The sequence below is a fragment of the Rutidosis leptorrhynchoides genome, chromosome 1 (genome assembly GCF_046630445.1).
Source record: "Rutidosis leptorrhynchoides isolate AG116_Rl617_1_P2 chromosome 1, CSIRO_AGI_Rlap_v1, whole genome shotgun sequence".
Lineage (NCBI taxonomy): Eukaryota > Viridiplantae > Streptophyta > Magnoliopsida > Asterales > Asteraceae > Rutidosis > Rutidosis leptorrhynchoides.
In genome coordinates, this window is record NC_092333.1 from 44,512,381 (window position 1) to 44,532,017 (window position 19,637).

Genomic DNA, 19,637 nt, shown 5'->3' on the forward strand with positions numbered 1-19,637 from the left:
GGTTAACAACATTTAACAAGATCGTTAACCTAAAGGTTTCAAAACAACATTTACATGTAACGACTAACGATGACTTAACGACTCAGTTAAAATGTATATACATGTAGTGTTTTAACATGTATTCATACACTTTTTAAAGACTTCAAGACACTTATCAAAATACTTCTACTTAACAAAAATTCTTACAATTACATCCTCGTTCAGTTTCATCAACAAATCTACTCGTATGCACCCGTATTCGTACTCGTACAATACACAGCTATTAGATGTATGTACTATTGGTATATACACTCCAATGATCAGCTCTTAGCAGCCCATGTGAGTCACCTAACACATGTGGGAACCATCATTTGACAACTAGCGTGAAATATCTCATAAAATTACAAAAATATGAGTAATCATTCATGATTTATTTACATGAAAACAAAATTACATATCCTTTATATCTAATCCATACACCAACGACCAAAAACACCTACAAACACTTTCATTCTTCAATTTTCTTCATATAATTGATCTCTCTCAAGTTCCATCTTCAAGTTCTAAGTGTTCTTCATAAATTCCAAAAGTTCTAGTTTCATAAAATCAAGAATACTTCCAAGATTGCAAGTTTACTTCCAAGTTTTCTAAATCCATTCCAAGTAATCATCCAAGATCGAGAAACCTTTGTTACTTACAGTAGGTTATCTTTCTAATACAAGGTAATAATCATATTCAAACTTTAATTCAATTTCTATAACTATAACAATCTTATTTCGAGTGGAAATCTTACTTGAAATTGTTTTCGTGTCATGATTCTGCTTCAAGAACTTTCAAGCCATCCAAGGATCCTTTGAAGCTAGATCCATTTTTCTCATTTCCAGTAGGTTTATCCAAGGAACTTGAGGTAGTAATGATGTTCATAACATCATTCGATTCATACATAAAAAGCTGTCTTATTCAACGTTATAAACTTGTAATCACTAGAACATAGTTTAGTTAATTCTAAACTTGTTCGCAAATAAAGTTAATCCTTCTAACTAGACTTTTAAAATCAACTAAACACATGTTCTATATCTATATGATATGCTAACTTAATGATTTAAAACCCGGAAACACGATAAACACCATAAAACTGGATATACGCCGTCGTAGTAAAATCAAGGACTGTTTTGGTTGGGATAATTAAAAGCTAAGAAGAACTTTGATTTAAAAGCTATACTTCTGGAAAAATTATTTTTCTTATGAACATGAAACTATATCCAAAAATCATGGTTAAACTCAAAGTGAAAGTATGTTTTTCAAAATGGTCATCAATATGTCGTTCTTTCGACGAAAATCACTACCTCTTCAAAAACGACTTGTAACTTGTATTTTTGACTATAAACTTATACTTTTTCTATTTAGATTCATAAATTTAAGTTCAATACGAAACCGTGGCCACTGGAATCACTCAAAACGGATTAGAAACGAAGAAATGGCGAGTAAAACAAGATTGATAAAAACTACTCATTTTACCTACGTGAAAGTTAGTAATAAATCTATTCCAACCATAACCTAATCAACTTATATTGTATATTATGTAATCTTGAGATACCATAGACACGTATACAATGTTTTGACCTATCATGTCGACCCATCTATATATATATTGCGGAACAACCATAGACACTCTATATGTGAATGTTGGAGTTAGCTATACAGGGTTGAGGTTGATTCCAAAATATATATATATAGTTTGAGTTGTGATCAATACTGAGATACGTATACACTGGGTCGTGGATTGATTCAAGATAATATTTATCGATTTATTTCTGTACATCTAACTGTGGACAACTAGTTGTAGGTTACTAACGAGGACAGCTGACTTAATAAACTTAAAACATCAAAATGTATTAAAAGTATTGTAAATATATTTTGAACATACTTTGATATATATGTATATATTGTTATAGGTTCGTGAATCAACCAGTGGCCAAGTCTTACTTCCCGACGAAGTAAAAATCTGTGAAAGTGAGTTATAGTCCCACTTTTAAAATCTAATATTTTTGGGATGAGAATACATGCAGGTTTTATAAATGATTTACAAAATAGACACAAGTACGTGAAACTACATTCTATGGTTGAATTATCGAAATCGAATATGCCCCTTTTTATTAAGTCTGGTAATCTAAGAATTAGGGAACAGACACCCTAATTGACGCGAATAGGAAAAATAGATCTATTGGGCCTAACAAACCCCATCCAAAGTACCGGATGCTTTAGTACTTCGAAATTTATATCATATCCGAAGGGTGTCCCGGAATGATGGGGATATTCTTATATATGCATCTTGTTAATGTCGGTTACCAGGTGTTCACCATATGAATGATTTTTATCTCTATGTATGGGATGTGTATTGAAATATGAAATCTTGTGGTCTATTGTTACGATTTGATATATATAGGTTAAACCTATAACTCACCAACATTTTTGTTGACGTTTAAAGCATGTTTATTCTCAGGTGAATACTAAGAGCTTCCGCTGTTGCATACTAAAATAAGGACAAGATTTGGAGTCCATGTTTGTATGATATTGTGTAAAAACTGCATTCAAGAAACTGATTTCGATGTAACATATTTGTATTGTAAACCATTATGTAATGTGTGTAAACAGGGTATTTTAGATTATCATTATTTGATAATCTACGTAAATCCTTTTAAACCTTTATTTATGAAATAAAGGTTATGGTTTGTTTTAAAAATGAATGCAGTCTTTGAAAAAACGTCTCATATAGAGGTCAAAACCTCGCAACGAAATCAATTAATATGGAACGTTTTTAATCAATAAGAATGGGACATTTCAAACTTGACGTTACTTAATGTAACTTGACGTTACTTGACGAAACTTGACGTTACTTAACGTAACTTGACGTAACTTGACGCAGCATGACGTTACTTAACGTAACTTGACGTTACTTGACATAACCTCACGTTACCTGACGTTACTTGACGTTACTGGACATAACTTCACGTTACTTGATGTTACTTGACGTAACTGGACGTTACTCGATGTTACTCGACGTTACTCTACGTTACGCGACGTTACTTGACGTAACTTGACGTTACTTGACGTTACTTGAAGTTACTTGACGTTACTTGACGTAACTTCATGTTACTTGACGTTACTTCAAGTTACTGGACATTACTTGACGTTACTTGACATTACTTGATGTTACTTGACATAACTTCACGTTACTTGATGTTACTTCACGTTACTTGACGTTACTTGTTGTTACTTCACGTTACGTGACGTTACTTGTTGTTACTTCACGTTACGTGACGTTACTTGACGTAACTTCATGTAACTTAACGTTACTTGACGTTACTTGACGTAACTTAACTTTACTTGACGTTACTTGACGTTATTGAATGTTACTTGACGTTACTTAACGTTACTTGACGTTACTTAACGTTACTTATTACTTAACGTTACTTGACGTTACTTGACGTTAGTTGACGTTACTTAAAGTTACTCGATGTTACTCGATGTTACTCGATGTTACTCGATGTTACTTGTCGTTACCTGACGTAACTTAATATTACTTGACTTAACTTGACGAAACTTGACGTTACTTTACGTTACTTCACGTTAATTGACGTAACTTCACGTTAATTGACGTAACTTCACGTTACTTAACGTTACTTGATTAACGTCAGGTAATGTGAAGTAACGTTAAGTAACGTCAAGTAACGTTAAGTTACGTGAACTAACGTCAAGTAACGTTAACTACCGTCAAGTAATCAAGTAACGTTAACTAACGTCAAGTAACGTCAAGTAACGTTAAGTTACGTCAAGTAACGTTAAGTTACGTCAAGTAACGTGATGTAACCTCAAGTAACGTCAAGTAACATTAAAATTAAGTAACGTCAAGTAACGTTAAGTTACGTTAAGTAACGTCAAGTAACGTTGAGTAACGTCAAGTAACGTTAAGTTACGTCATGTAACGTCATGTAACGTCAAGTAACGTTAAGTAACATCAAGTAACTTAAAGTAACATCAAGTAACGTTAAGTAACATCAAGTTAGGGATGGCAATGGGCGGTAAAAAACCCGTGACCCGCGGGTACCCGTGCCCGTGACGGGCGGGTAATTATGAAAAAATGTACCCGCAGGCACGGGTCGGGTAAAATTTTGTACCCGTTGGCGGGTCGCGGGCGGGTCACGGGTATTTGATACCCGTCGCGGGTTAAACCCGACCCGTCAATCTGTGATGCCCGTTTGAGTTACCCGTGGGTATACCCGTTTACCCGCATACATGTACTTAATTATATATTATATTATTTAGGGCATGCTTGGTTGGGGGTAATGGACTATAAGGAATGAGTATCATTGTAATTGGAGGTGCTTGGTAGTTTATAATAGGAATCTTCATTACCTAAAACTAGTTAATGGGTCATTAACCACTAAATTGAGAGGAATGATAATCATTATAGATGAACTTAAACCAAAATTCACGGCTCACGTTATGTAACTATAACTTCCATGCTTTTGACTCTCTTCAATTAATATTACTCCCTCCGTCCCAAATCTATTGTTCATTATTCTATTTTGGGATGTTCTAAATTAATTGTCAAGATTCTTTTTCAACCAATTAAAAGAGGTTATTTTGGAGAGAGAAGATATATTATTGGTGGAGAATGAAGTTAGTGGGATTTCCTAAAACTGCGTGTTTTTTGTCTGGGGACAATAGATTTGGGACAGAGGGAGTAATAAATTTAAATATTATATAGTAATTATTATTATTATTATTCTGTAAATTAACCATGATGATTTACGTAATCTAATTCAGAAGGTAAATACGTCAATTATTTATTATTATTATTATTATTATTATTATTATTATTATTATTATTATTATTATTATTATTTATTAGTTTTATTTATCATCATTATTAAATTATTAAAGAGCATCAAACAATTAAACAAGCAATAACAATACAATGGGAATCTCATTGCATTCCTATTACCATTAACTTTTTCATTACCATTCCCATTCTCTCTTGCCCTTAATTTTTAACGTAATTTTCAAAATTATTCGCGGGTTTACCCGTGGATAAAGGGTATCCGTGACTAAAAATTAGTAAAAAATGCACATTTTGTAAACGCGGGTTACCCGTGGATCACGGGAACCCGCGCGTCGCGGGTACGGGTAGAAAATTTACCCGTTGGCGGGTAAACGGGTACCCGCGGGTAAGAAAAATCTTGGCGGGCGGGTCGCGGGTATTCATGACACGTGCCCTTCGCCCGCGGGTACCATCCCTAGTGACAAATGAGAGCATTCGATGTCGATATTGCCGTTTAAAAAATAAATAAAATAAACAAATAATGAAAAATGGCATTAACGTGTTCAAAGTTGTACATGACGATAATGTTTGACTTTCATTTTTTAGCCCGTTAATGACAATCTTAGAATTATTTTTATTAGAAAAATAAATAAATAAATAAATAAATAAATAAATAATAATAATAATAATAATAATAATAATAATAATAATAATAATAATAATAATAATAATAATAATAATAATAATAATAATAATAATAATAATTGATTGTGTTACTTGGAATTATTATTATTATTATTATTATTATTATTATTATTATTATTATTATTATTATTATTATTATTATTATTATTAAACCTATGAAAACAAACACCCAAAATTTGTAATCCGTAATCGGACACAGTACCGACCAAGAAAACAAACTAAAAAACCTTGCTATTCCTTCAGTTGGCTTTCTTTTTCTTTTTCTTCGCACCTAAAAAAAAGCATCTTTAAAACCCTAAAAGAGTTTACATTTTTTTGGATCTTTTTTTGTTTCAATCTTTTGATTTGTAATGGAAAATGGAAATGGAATTGAAAGATTTTGAACCCTTATTCGGTGAACCCAAAACGATAGAATGGTCAGCTGCCAGCTCAGCATCAACACCCATCCGTACATTCTTGTTTCAAGTTCATGCCTCACAAGATTCTTGTCATCTCAGATTTCATGTTACTGACTTTTTTTCAAACTCTTTTGAAGCACTTCAATCAATTCAACAGCTGGATGATATGGTTATAACTCTACTTATTATTTTCAATACAAATAAATAATCTTATATATAGAAAATTAGAATATAGATATTTGTATATCTAAATGCTTATGTGATTGCAAAACCTAGATATGTGTATATGGTCTTTAGTAGATTATTTTGTTTGGAGATGATTTAATATGAATGCTTGAACATTTTTACTTATGACAGGGCTAAGTATTCATTTGTTAAAATGTACCTTTTGATGTTCTAAACTTTCGAAACTTACCTATTGATGTTACAGACTCGTTTAGTCACAATTTTTATACACCCATCTCTTAATATTTGTTTGGCAATTGAAACAAAACCATGGTTTAGTGTAGCAAAGCGCGACTCATAGTGGTTCTTGAAAGTCATTCTAATAATAAAACTAGCATATAATGAAGTTTATGTATTCTAAGACCACATTTAACCCAGGCGTGTTGCACCATGTGTTGAGCCAACACGCCACCAAGCACATGGTAATGGGGCGTGTTGGCTTGTGTGTTGGTGGCGTGCATCAACTTGGCACGGAGAATGAATCTCATGTGTTGATATTTGCTGGATTTTGACTGGGTAATTATCAATATACAATTATTTTTTATCCACTATTTCACCCAACTTCCAATCAGATTTTAACACATCACTCAACACGCCACTTAACACTCCACCCCATTACACAGCAGTCTAGCAGCACGCTCATCAAGCACCCCACCCCCACCCAGCAACACGCCAAAACACCCTTCAGGGATAAAGATGGTCTTAAGTCACCAATGATTATATTTGAGTATCTGGATAAAGTCTTTGGTGACACTTTAAAAAAAATTGAACAAGGGCACGGTTCTTTTTAAATACTGTTTGGTGCTTAAATTTTCATTTTTTTGTCATTTAGCAGTGTGCTTGCAAAGTTGATCAGCTACTCATACTTTTAATTTATAATTTTATATATACAGAGGGATGATATAGGAATTGGTGGTTCCTGGTCTGAGTTTCTAGAATACCTTGTTAATTCGATAAAGTTGGGGGATGTGAAGCTGGTTTTGGAAGGTTCAAACTCGGATGGTAATTACCTACAATTGTTTTTGAGATGTGTGATGCTAATTACTACTTTGTACTTAATGACTTAATGTTCTTTATATATTTTCAGGCCCTGAATCTGCAAGATTAATTGTTCAGAAGTCAAAAGGAATGCCAAGAATATCGATTTCTCTACGTAAGCTTGTTGGTACGGTTGCAAATGAGGCAATGGCAAGGCTTTCTCTTGATATGTACAAAGCATTTAAAAGCAATCACCAGTTGTTAGTTGAAGGTCATTTTTTTTTTCTGGGCAAAAGGAAATATTTATTAAACATAAAAGATCCAACATACAAAGGGAGGGCACACCCAAACCCCACACAAAAACATACAACTAACAAATGCCAAAGAAATAACCAAAACCCTACAACAGACTAAAAACTAGCCTGTACATTTCCATTTGATTCCCCAAATATCTTCAGCCTTTTGAACAGCAGCAGTATATTTGACTTTTAAAGTCAAAAGTTTGACTCGAATGAAATCCATAGCTTTTTCAGCCAAATCTATTGCATTCCTCTTTTCTCCTTTAAACAATCGCTTAATTATTTCTTTCTTGCCACACAAAATACACAGCAGCAGCAGCAAAAACAATCCTTGTAATAATACTCCAAATCTGATTTTTCCTTGGATATTTAGCTAACATCTCTACAATATCCAAAAACTGATTAGGTAAACCTCTAAATAATAGCATCTTCTTCAGAGATTCCCATACATCCATGGAATATTTGCAGCTAAAAAACAAGTGATCTCTAGAATCAGCTCCTTGATCACATAGTAGACATTTAAAAACTGCATTTTTATTCCACTTCATCATTCTATCTTGAGTAGATAATCTATCCCATATTGCTAACCACAGAATAAAAGAATGTTTAGGAACAAATTGACTGAACCAAACAAACAATGTGATACCACTTCTGCTCAGCACCAATCAACCTTAAATCCAACCACACTTGTTTAGTAGAATATGGACATTTAACATTACTGTTACTAATCCATATTGCTTCATCTTTTTTATCAGTTAGATTAGGAATAGCAATTTGACTTAACAATTGGAATTTTGAGCTCCAACCTGCAGCAGGCCAATTAACATCATATAACCTTTTAAATTGTGCCACTACCATATCATCCTGAAGCCTTTCATTATATCTATCTCTTCTAGTCACAATCTGATCCAAAGGACCAAAACCACTCCAATTATCAAACCACATAGATGTATGTAGACTCTCCATTTCCCACTTCAAAAAACACATGTTTCCTTATCTTGTCTCTAAGACCCAAAAGCTTCTTCCAATTCCAACTATCATTGCATTCCACCTCTTTAATATCCCAAATACTTCTATTTTTGAGTTTAACCAAATTAAACCAATTGTACCATAATGAATCCTTTTTAGCTACAATTTTCCATAGCTGCTTCACAAGTAACACCTCATTCCATATCTTATCTTCTATATAAGATAAGATTTTAATTTTATGTTCCTTATGATGTTGGTTTTACTGTTTTATACATCTTATTAATGTATAACCATATAATAATATTTGTGAATCTAAAAACTAAAAACAGATAACAATGATATCGTGTACCAAAACCCTTTTTTTTTTTTTTTTGCATAATAATAATATTGACTTATAAAGTTACAATTTATATTTAATTTTCTTTATAATCGGAGTGACAATGAACTAATTAGTTTACTTTTTTTTCATAGAGCAAGAGAGTCGTAACCGGTTGGCCAAAATGCTTTCAGCTGAACAGGTAGGTTACTTTTCGGTTTATTTCACCTTTTTGTATGTTTGCCTCTCATTTGCTTTATTCTTTTGTTAATTTGTTGATTTTTGATCCGTGCATTCACTTACAGTTAGATTCTGATTTACATTTCTTGTATGCTATTACGGTATATGATATGATATGATACGAATGAAACATTGTGATGCATTTATTTCATTAGTATTTCATGTCGTTTATCAGGAAAAAAGTGAACATGCTCTTAAACAGCTTGATGGGCTTTATTCAAATAGGCACAAGTTTCAGAAGACCCATGACAAGTTTACCTCGGATACTTCATCCGGTCCTACCCTCAATGATGTTTCAGGTCTGTGTTGTACTTGTTTTAGCTTGTTATTTTCATATTTTAGGTGACAATTACTATATAATATATATATATTTTTTGTCTTCAGACAAGCAACCTGATCAGAATCCGAGCCCGATGAAACAAACGAAACGCGTGCTACCAGCACATCGCAGGTTATTGACTATCATATTTGAGTATTGGTTTTTTAATTTGGGAGATAATACAAGTACTGTACTCTCTTCTCACGTTTTTTATAGTTATATAAACAAAAAAAGTTACAAGAAGTATATTATGTGTTATGTTTTCTACGCTAACTAGTTCCAACTTGAAAAAATGTAGATCGAAGGTCAGAGGGGTTCTTCTACAAGACACGGAAGATGATTAGAACAATTAAGATACTAGACAGTAGTTCTTCAAACACAGAACAAAGATATCGATTCAGAACACCTAACATTAAAGTTATTATCTTCGAATGGTTATTTGTTCAATTGAATCTTATAAGACGAGGTATGTAAATGGTGGGAGTTTTTTTTTCCTTCATTTTGGACAGTATATATAACTAGAATGTAAGTGCTACAAGGGTGTTTCTTCATATATGTCTTTGTTATTCGATGACATTGTAGTTGTGTAAACGGACATCACATATCAATTGTGTCATGATAGGTTGTTTCTTCAACCATAATGAACTAAAGGTTGGAACGTACACGTGAGAACTCTTGAAATAAGAATATAAACACGTCAATCACTAAACATAATGTGACAATTAATTGATTAGAAAGAGTATATGGAACTAAACTACTCGTGAATAGCTGAATTTGTTTTGTATCTGCATGTCAACAAAAACATACGCATGCATTTGATGAATCTACAAAATCCATGTGCAGATAACAAAGGAATGCAGTAGTTCTAATGTTTAAATAACATGTGACATGGTTTAAATGATGGTGGTTCATACATTATAATTTTTATATGATGATATGATGATTTGTACTTTAATATTCATCTCCCATCATATGCTATTTTCAAGATATTTTAATGCATATTAAATATAAATAAATACGGAGTATTTTATACTTCCTTGTTAGTATTTATTAAGAAATTGTACAAAAATAAGCACAACATTTTGAACGAATTTATAAAATTATTATTCTGACATATAGTATATACTATAAGGCTACAACTAACTTGTTTATAAAATCAAAACTTTGAGGATTCAACCACTAATGTACTTAACATCATATACAAATAGGGGTGTGCATAGTACGAGAAGAACCGAAGATCGTACCGGACCAAACCGATTTCGAACCGAACCGAGCTTTTTCGGTCCTGTCCTTGGTCCATAATTTTACGGATTTTCGGTCTTCGGTCCGAACCGACCAAAACCGAAAAACACTAAAAATACCCAAACCGTACCGTACCGAACCTATAATATTTGGTCCGATCCTCGGTCCATGTTTTTGCTTCAGATTGAGATTCGGGACGGAACCGAACAAGTTTGGTCCGGAACCATACCACGCACACCCGTAGATACAAATCATTAAATGGAAATGTTCCTTTTCTATTTTAAGATCGCTCATTCACGACAAAAAAAAAAATTAATAAAAAATAAAATTAAATTAAACAATATTTTGTTAATAAATACGACACTTGTTCTAAACAGACAATTTTAACTACACAGATCAACACATTAGATAATAAAAAATAAGTAAAATACAGGCCCAGAGTCATAAATAAATTGCATTCTAGTTACCATACAGAACGTCAAGATAAACATTATTTTGCTACACCATAGATTCAACTAGCAAACACAAACTGTTTTAAGCATAAAGTTTATTTTCTATTCTCAACAAACAGAACTTGTAAATTTAAACCTATTGTTACAAGATTAAAACTATGACATTTTAACATTAACACTGCAACTCAACTTTGTGAGTCATAAATAATATTTAAGACACAATAAAAAATGGTCGGGATTATGGATCGGGTCTTAGACTGTTGCTAAATAATAAAAAGCTACATTGAACCATGTGTATTCTGTTGGCGTTGATTCATTCATCCATGTGTTGTTGCATACTAGCAGTCGCTAGTGGTTTCTTCCGCATCGTCCAAAATGCCGAAAAGTAGTGATTCTGGAAATGCAACCGAATTTTGAAAAATTGAAGCACATCAAAGTTAAGCAGTTTAAGGTTTACAAAGATGCTACTGTTACATTTTTAAAATTTTAAGCTAATATGGACTTGTTTACATGACTTTTATGGTCAAATAAGTCAACTGCACAATTTCATATTGTTTCAGATTTAGAATCAATAATTAGGTACGAACTCAAGGTCAACCAACTCATCTATGATTTTTCTAATATTTTTTTAAGGTCAAAATAATCGGACTTGATGAGCTTAGTATGAAGTTTCTGTAAGAAAACTAATTTATGAGATAGTTATCATAGTGTATCCATCCCTAAATTTGTCATCTAATCTGATAATAACTCTTAAAGTTGCAATACACATCTATATTCGCCCCATATACTACACTAATAATGATAATAATATCATCACACACACACACACACACAAACAAACAAGAGTACAATAAATTAAAATCTTACTTGCATCATTGCTCGGGGATTTGTAGTATAAGTCGTTTCAATGGTCTTCTCGACCTGTTCTCCAAAACATGAACATTATTACCTTAAGAAGATCACCATTAAATATCAACCATTAAATATAAAAAAGGAAAAATGAGATTCACCTCCAACTGAAATCCATAATGGATTGCAATCTTTTTCACATCTTCCAGACTTAACTCAACTGACAATTCCTGGATATCATAGGGTATAAGCGATATGAAATATATATCAGTTGGACATGTATTAATTTTCTGATAATGATTTTAATTGTCTATACATTTGAAGATACTTACATCATGTTGACCATACAACTCTGAAAAGTGATAAAGTAGGGGACCTAAGTTTATCCACACCTGCCAAAAGGTTAATAACTATAACTGCCTTGCGATGATATATATATATATATATATATATATATATATATATATATATATATATATATATATATATATATATATATATATATATATATATATATCATTGATAGCGGTAGCAACAAATGGGTAAAAAGCCGAAACAGGTTGAAAAATAGGATCAAAACAGAGATTATTTGGCAAGGAACTAGTTGGTTTGACTTGAAACACTTTTTGGTCTTAGTTACTATTAATTATTAGTGTCATATTATTACAACAATTCTACTATCTCAATGATTAACCTAACTTTTTCAAAAATATGTTCAGGATTAGAAATACACTTTGGGCAACTTAAAACCAACTTAACTCTTTGACCCATTTTCTTTATGGCTGTCATTGTTCTATAATTTGATTGGTTAGAGCTAAAACATAACCCAAATGGTCCCATTCAAGGGCAAACGATTCTTGTTGCCACATCTAGTATTTGACGAGAAACAAACTGAAATACTTACTCCCCCGTCTTTAAGAATTCTTGAGATAATTTCAATGTATTCAACAATATTGTGTGCTGTATCAAGAAAGAAGCAGGTCACAACGGCATCCCACGCACCTGAAAGTGTCGTAAAAAGCTCATTATCAGAATCCACTTACACTACTTTTATAAACAGTGCAAGTCTTAAATTCTAATAATCAAAACATAAACCTGCCTTTACCGAGAAAAGGGGGGAAAGGACAAAACATGAAACATAAAAAAAAGCAACGAGTGGACTGAATAATGTTGTATATTTACCCTACCTACTTGGGATGGATCATTATAAACTTCAACAAAGTCACCACCACACATCGAGAAACCTTCTGTGATCCCTGCACTGTCATCAAAAATAAACAAATTTTGATTTATGTTACAGAGAAAAACGAAAAAAAAACATACTAAAATAGTAACAACAATATAAGAAGATTGGTTATACCCAGCAGGATGAATATCTGGAACCGAAACAGGGCGAAGCTGATCAGCATCAGAGAGTGAATTGCAATTACTGTGAATCCATGGATAAATAGTCCATTCACCAACAGATTGAGTCCTGACCAAAGAAGTTGATATTTCAATAATATTATTATTATATATGTGCATGAAAGTATCAAAATTGTAAACGTCATAAACATGAGTATGTGAGCATTACTGATTCAGAATAAAACTTGAGCAGATCATCATGTAGTATGAAAATTCATTTCCTTGACTTACAAAACCTGTATATCAAGAAATAAAAAGATATACATATATATCAGAGCATTGAGTGAAACATTTGTCAAAATGCACTTACAATACGACAATGATACATACCAAGACATGATATATCTAAGGCCAGCCTTCCTAATCCAGCACCTGGAACAAGACAAGTAGGTGGACTGCAAAAACCTAAAACTTCAGATACAGTTTATTGAATAAGATATTAATCTATTATTGTATGTTGCTTAAGAAGAAGGGGAAAAAAAACTAAAAAACCTCTCTTTACTGCGCTCGGGAAAAAGGCGTTTAAGTTCCTCAAGGATAGGCTTATAACATTGCTCTCGTTCCTTCTGCCCCTGTATGCAAAGAACAAAAATCAACAACTATATTCTTAAAATTTGTTTTTCTTGTGTTCTGGCACACAATATATATGTGTAGGCATAAAATAAAAAAAAATAAAAAAAAACAAAACATAATTAACAACTTGTACCTCAGCAGCCCAGTCTCTGACAATATTCCTGATGACACATCTTACCTAGACATCGTAGAACATTTGTTTTAGAATAACAATATTGAATACGATGTTTGGTAACATATGGTTAAGTTACTAAAAGCTTCCTCTTCGACAAAAAAAGAGACGAATTTATATAGCTTGTGACATAAAATATATATTGTATACCTTATCAACATCCACAAGAGGAACATGGAAATGGGGCATTGACTCTATAGCATCCTGAAATAGCAAGTTTACCAATCAAAGTCAAAGCACACTTTGATACAAAACAGAAACATATACATATCATGACTCGAGTATATATAGCAACAACTATAACTTAATAGATTTGGTTTCGCATAAACATCAACCCCCTCAGGTGAAATAAAAATAAAGGTAAAAAACAAATTACTACAACATATGACCTATCAGTGACTAAAGTTGCAGTCGATATGTGCTTAGAGAGGATGGTACATCTTATGTTTAAAACTCAATATGTAGTCTACGAATCTTTTTATAGACAAAAAAAAAAAAAAACAAAAACCAAAAAACAAAACTGAATCTAACCACATATACAATGAGCTTAATATATACACTCACATTCATGTTATGAACCTTTTCATCTGAATCAAAAGAATCCTGATCCTTAACATCTGTAGCATTGTTGTAACCACCTTTGTGAGCATTTGAGTCAGATTCTAAACCTACTGAACAATTTCCTGACCCCTGCTCACAGCAATTTTCATTTGTTTCCTGTAATTAAGCTAAGGGTATCAATATGAGCAGGAATGGGATATTATAAAAGTACACAGCAGATATTTAAGGTGTCAATTTGGGTTTTACTAAAACCACCTTCACAGATTCCAAAATACAGATAGAATTTTGTAATAAGTACCTCATGCTCACTGCAAGGTTCGCCAGATTTTGCAGAACATGCTCTTAAACCTACTGAGACTGATTCGTGAGAACATGGATTCCTATCTTCTGAGTGATTGTGACAACATGAACCATCATCCATATGTTCACATATTTCATCATCCTGGCTCATATCAACTGGGGGCTCAAATGCCTAAAAATACAATGCAAAAAAGATAGTTTGTGAGTTATGATTTAGGCTTAAAAGGAATGTCATCAACAGAATGAAACGGAACAAGATAACAATCAGATAATAGAAATATTACCTTCAGCATTTCAAAAATGAAATAGGTATTTTTTGAGATGCAACTGCAAGAATAAAGAAAGCACTGAGTGAGACCAACCAAAAAAATATGGTGCTAAACTAACATACCTTCATTGGCTGCATAGCAATATATAAACAGATAAACAAATAACGATTTAAAATCAGAAAATAAGACAAACAAACACATGAATTAAGTGAAAAATATGGTCGAGTTTGGATGAATCAGGTAGATGAAGACACGTGTAAATACCAAAATGTTATGAGATATCTAAGTTGAGGCATATTTGGAGACACATTTGAGAAGATTTCTGAGTGAACATAGTAATACACTAAAGAAATTTGTTTTGGACGGTGAAAATGATAAATAGGTTTAGGATTTTAAACATTTTTAAAATATGTGATTGGATATATGTTAAGACAACAATGAACTTGTAGCACAAAGTGAATTTATGGAAAAGCTAGTAAGATGATGCTGATAAGCCAAATTATAACCTGATCTAATATACTTATCTTAAACAAGTCATATTAGAGAATGGTATTCAACATGCCCAAATTTTGAAAGGTAAAACAAGGCTTGAGCAACTAGAACAGCATCAACTTGATATTTTATATATTTTATTTCGTCTATTTAACAATTACTGGTATTTTCTTCAAGTGAAGCCTCGACAACCATGTAAATAAGAACCAACTCCCTAAAAAACATTCCTCCCAAATTATAGGATGAGCTGTATTCCAAAGCTTATAATCAAGTAATCATTTTAGTTAACAGTTGCAAGAGATTTACCGTCTGAGTTTCTGATATTTTAAAGGAAGGTGTGCCAGCAGAGCCTGCAAAAGATAAAAGGAATAAACAGTAAAGTATCTTCACAATAAAGAGTTCTCACACGTTCTATCTTAAAAAGAGACTTAATCAAAGCATGCTATTTGTGTGGTGTATGTGGCATAAGGGCATGCATATAGCATTACAGGCATACACATATTCATCTCAGTGTGTGTATTGTGTCATAATGGTGCCTTACAATATTAATTATCATGATGATGATGTGGTCATTCATCATCCATCCTAGCTTAGAATATACTTCAAAACAAACAAAAATTAAAGCTCAAAACCTTGGGTACTCATGGGAACATTGCATAACTGGTTATTGACTTTATCAATTAAACAAAAGGGAAATAATGCCCTAATCTATCCATCTGGGATAGAAGGTATTTAGTAAGTCAAGTATCCTACATTGACACAAACTAAGAAAAACAATATTATGGCTGAAATGATCTTTCCATATTCGATAATTGCTGGAACCTGTAACGTTAAACATGCACGCTATTATGAAAGTCACGTAATTGTACCTTGTGAGCCACTGGAAGCCTTCTGAAAGATCTCTCATACCTTTTGACATCCTCCTCTGCGGCTTCTGGATAGCTGAATCAATCAATTAAGCAAACAAACATATAAACAACTCGTACTATCATACCTAGTAGTATACAAATATAAAACGACATACAAACACATATATTCTATTGAATGGCAAACAATTTAAAAACTTTTCTAACTGTAATGTATGAACTAATATTAGCAAGACATTCATTAGTCAATATCAATATCATTATCATTACTGATGATAAGCAACAATTTATGCTCACATATGGCAAAGGTATTTTGAGAATCTAATGCATATAATAACAAAATTGAAACTTCATGACACACATGAGATCATTTGAAAACATATAATTACAATATTAGTACTTTTTCACATGATCTCAACATAACTTGTATAATTTTAATACGGAGTATATAACTATTTTGTACAGCAAACCAAATTCAAATTAGTACGATAGTAATTGAGAAAATTAAAATTAATTTAGTTACTTGAGGTAAGCGGAGATGATTCGCCTGAGAGATTTGATTTCTAGGGCTTCTTCGTATTTTCTCCGGCGAAGTTCGTCGTCACTGGTTGACATGATTTAATTAATTACACACTGAAACTGTTTTGCGGCGAAACATGAAGCTTAACAGCAAATTGGGTTAACGGGTTATTTAATGGGCCGGACTTTGAACGCATAGCACCCACTGGGTTGCTTTGTTGGCAAAAACCAAATTTCTGTTAGCCTGGTCCAAACAATTTTTTGTGCGTGGTTTAATTTTCTTGCATAGTAGTTTTATTTATTTATTTTTTTTTTTTTTTTTTTTAACATCGATATCGAATGATGTCATTAGTCACTCACACACGCATTAGGAGAAAACCCAATTCGCGACGATGTTGGCAGTAACATCGAAGGTTGGGAAAACCCCTCAGAGACCTTCCCAAATCGCATTGAGGTTAACAGTACCATTGAAGGTTGAAAACTCCCTGTTTAGAGTGAGAATCGAACCTGAGTTGACAGTACACATAACCACAACACTCCCAACCAACATAAAACCCACATAATCATAGCTTCACATTTTCAAGTTTCAACTCACACCAAACGTCATACAACAAAAAAAATCATACCATCAACCCACAACCCTTCCATAACAAATAATCTTATATCAATATTCAGTAATAAACATAAGAAATGATCTTTAATCTTTCGTATTAATCAAAACGCTCATTTTTCAAATAAACTATAATTATTTACCTTCAAAAACGCGTAATTGCCAAAATGCCTCCGCAAGTCGCAAGCTCACCTTGCGACCATATGACTCGTGTGGTCTCGGTCATGTTCGAGAAATTCAATTTTGGTTGTTGTAGTTGTGTTGCATGAAGGTTGTACGATTTACTAATATATAATTCTGGCAGTATGACTTCCCGAAGCAAGAGGCTGTAATCCAGTACGTTCTTGAGGCCATTAAAGCGGAAGCTTTTAACCCAAAAACTAAACAGTTTCTAACTGGCAGCAATACAATTGGTAAGTCCTTTTTTGCAGTTTATCATTTGAACATGATATCATCATTCTTTGACTTTTTCTTTTATTTTAAATAATTCGATCAAATAGTAAAAGAAAGGTTGTTCATTCAGGGGTAGCTCGTGTTCTTGGTAAGAAAATCTATGTTACCGCAGCAAAGATGCGAGTTTTAGAATGTTTAGGAATGCCTAAGGAATATATGCAATGGCTAACGTTTGATGAAATTAAAGGGAGAGTCGCATTCATGTTGTCATTTAGACGCTTGCTTTAAAAGACTGAATATGTGGACGACAACCACCACCACCACCTCCTCCACCACCACCACCACCATCTCCACCACCTCCAACGCCACAGTCCACAGATGCTCCACCACGGCGCCTCCGCTACCTCCACCACGGCGCCCCACCTCTGCCACCACCTCCACCTCCACCACGGTGCCACCGCCACTGCCTCCACCACCTCCACCACCTCCACCTCCGACCTCTACCTTCGCCACCACCACCACCTCCACCACGGCACCTTCGCCACCGCCTCCGCTACCTACACCACGACGCCACTGCCTCTACCACCTCCTCGATACCCTTGTCAACTATGAAGAAAAATACAAAAGTCTATCATTCTACTCAAAAGAAAACATAACTTACCAAAAGTCATAATACTACTAGAAGCTTCATCACTTACAGTATATGAATACTTTAGCCTAGAACTTATAGATTGCATCTATACAAAGAAAGAAAAAATAAACTCAATGTTCGATCCTTTTCCTGAATATTTCAAACAAGCACTTCACCAATATGCATAAAAAATTGCCAAAGAAAGATACATTTTCTTGAAAAACTTTAGCCTAGGATTTACATATTGTATCTATACAAAGTAAGTTTTGACGATTGCAAAACTTACTTGTTGTAGCTTCTCTCCTTCAAAAGGTGGATATATGTTGTATGTTTTCAAGAAAATGGATCTTTCTTTGGCCATTTTTTCTGCGTATTGGTGAAGTGCTTGTTTGAAATATTCAGGAAAAAGACCGAACATTGAGTTTGTGTTTTTTCTTTCTTTGTATAGATGCAATCTGTAAGTCCTAAGCTAAAGTATTCATATACTGTAAGTGATGAGGCTTCTAGTAGTATTATGGCTTTTGGTCCATAAGTTATGTTTTCTTTTGGGTAGAATGATAGACTTTCGTATTTTCCTTCATAGTTGACAAGGGTATTTGATATTGCTTAATATATGCATATTCTTAGTCGCAATATCAGTCCCAAATGTTATGATTTTATGTGTATTCGAGTAGTTTTCGGTTTGTAATTGGTTAAAATGTCCAAAGCGTCGAATGAAATGCTATTATGGATTTTCAATGATATAAAGATCAAAATGAATATTTCTAATGAGCAACAAAAGACTACAACATTATGCCTCAAGACAACTATGATTTGATCCAGACATCAGATTATGGGACGGATTAATATATATATATATATATATATATATATATATATATATATATATATATATATATATATATAGCGTAGTATTACAATCAGATCCATATTCAAAGAGACATGGTGGACGGCTGCCTTTTTAATTGTTTATACTTCTTTTCAGTGGAATCAGTCTTTTACAGGCACATATCACACTCATAAAATTTAATAAGAGAAAAAGGAGATCAAG

General features: G+C 33.1%; 2 protein-coding genes across 3 annotated transcripts; one reads left to right on the forward strand and one right to left on the reverse strand.

The window, feature by feature from the left end:
- Window positions 1-5,711: 5,711 nt before the first annotated feature.
- LOC139859356 (uncharacterized) lies at window positions 5,712-9,791 on the forward strand. Of its 2 annotated transcripts, none has more exons than XM_071848149.1 (7): window positions 5,712-6,076; window positions 7,026-7,134; window positions 7,220-7,381; window positions 8,850-8,896; window positions 9,110-9,233; window positions 9,319-9,385; window positions 9,552-9,791. In XM_071848149.1, exons 1-7 carry the CDS (start codon window positions 5,867-5,869, stop codon window positions 9,595-9,597), a joined length of 765 nt encoding a protein of 254 aa, XP_071704250.1. In that variant the 5' UTR covers window positions 5,712-5,866; the 3' UTR covers window positions 9,598-9,791. The 2 variants fall into 2 exon arrangements, with proteins under 2 accessions (XP_071704250.1, XP_071704255.1); XM_071848154.1 differs by having other exon boundaries at window positions 7,220-7,297.
- Window positions 9,792-10,971: 1,180 nt separating this feature from the next.
- Window positions 10,972-17,095, reverse strand: LOC139859367 (uncharacterized). Its single transcript, XM_071848161.1, has 18 exons — window positions 16,957-17,095; window positions 16,437-16,509; window positions 15,874-15,917; window positions 15,091-15,133; window positions 14,805-14,978; window positions 14,510-14,662; window positions 14,096-14,149; window positions 13,907-13,951; window positions 13,693-13,772; window positions 13,531-13,595; window positions 13,370-13,436; window positions 13,157-13,270; window positions 12,984-13,057; window positions 12,701-12,798; window positions 12,129-12,188; window positions 11,958-12,026; window positions 11,815-11,868; window positions 10,972-11,341 (listed from the first exon to the last, which is right to left on the reverse strand). Exons 1-18 carry the CDS (start codon window positions 17,046-17,048, stop codon window positions 11,261-11,263), a joined length of 1,440 nt encoding a protein of 479 aa, XP_071704262.1. The 5' UTR covers window positions 17,049-17,095; the 3' UTR covers window positions 10,972-11,260.
- Between the last annotated feature and the right edge of the window lie 2,542 nt (window positions 17,096-19,637).

What these genes read in the sequence shown, in the direction of transcription:
- LOC139859356 (XM_071848149.1), top strand. Translation starts at nt 5,867, where the DNA reads ATGGAAATGGAATTGAAAGATTTTGAACCCTTATTCGGTGAACCCAAA. An exon ending in TTCAACAGCTGGATGATATG is followed by an intron (nt 6,077 to 7,025) that starts GTTATAACTCTA and finishes TTATATATACAG; the next exon opens with AGGGATGATATAGGAATTGG. An exon ending in TCACCAGTTGTTAGTTGAAG is followed by an intron (nt 7,382 to 8,849) that starts GTCATTTTTTTT and finishes TTTTTTTCATAG; the next exon opens with AGCAAGAGAGTCGTAACCGG.
- LOC139859367 (XM_071848161.1), bottom strand. Translation starts at nt 17,048, where the DNA reads ATGTCAACCAGTGACGACGAACTTCGCCGGAGAAAATACGAAGAAGCC. An exon ending in AAAAGGTTCATAACATGAAT is followed by an intron (nt 14,150 to 14,509) that starts GTGAGTGTATAT and finishes TTGCTATTTCAG; the next exon opens with GATGCTATAGAGTCAATGCC. An exon ending in CCAGATATTCATCCTGCTGG is followed by an intron (nt 13,058 to 13,156) that starts GTATAACCAATC and finishes TTTTGATGACAG; the next exon opens with TGCAGGGATCACAGAAGGTT.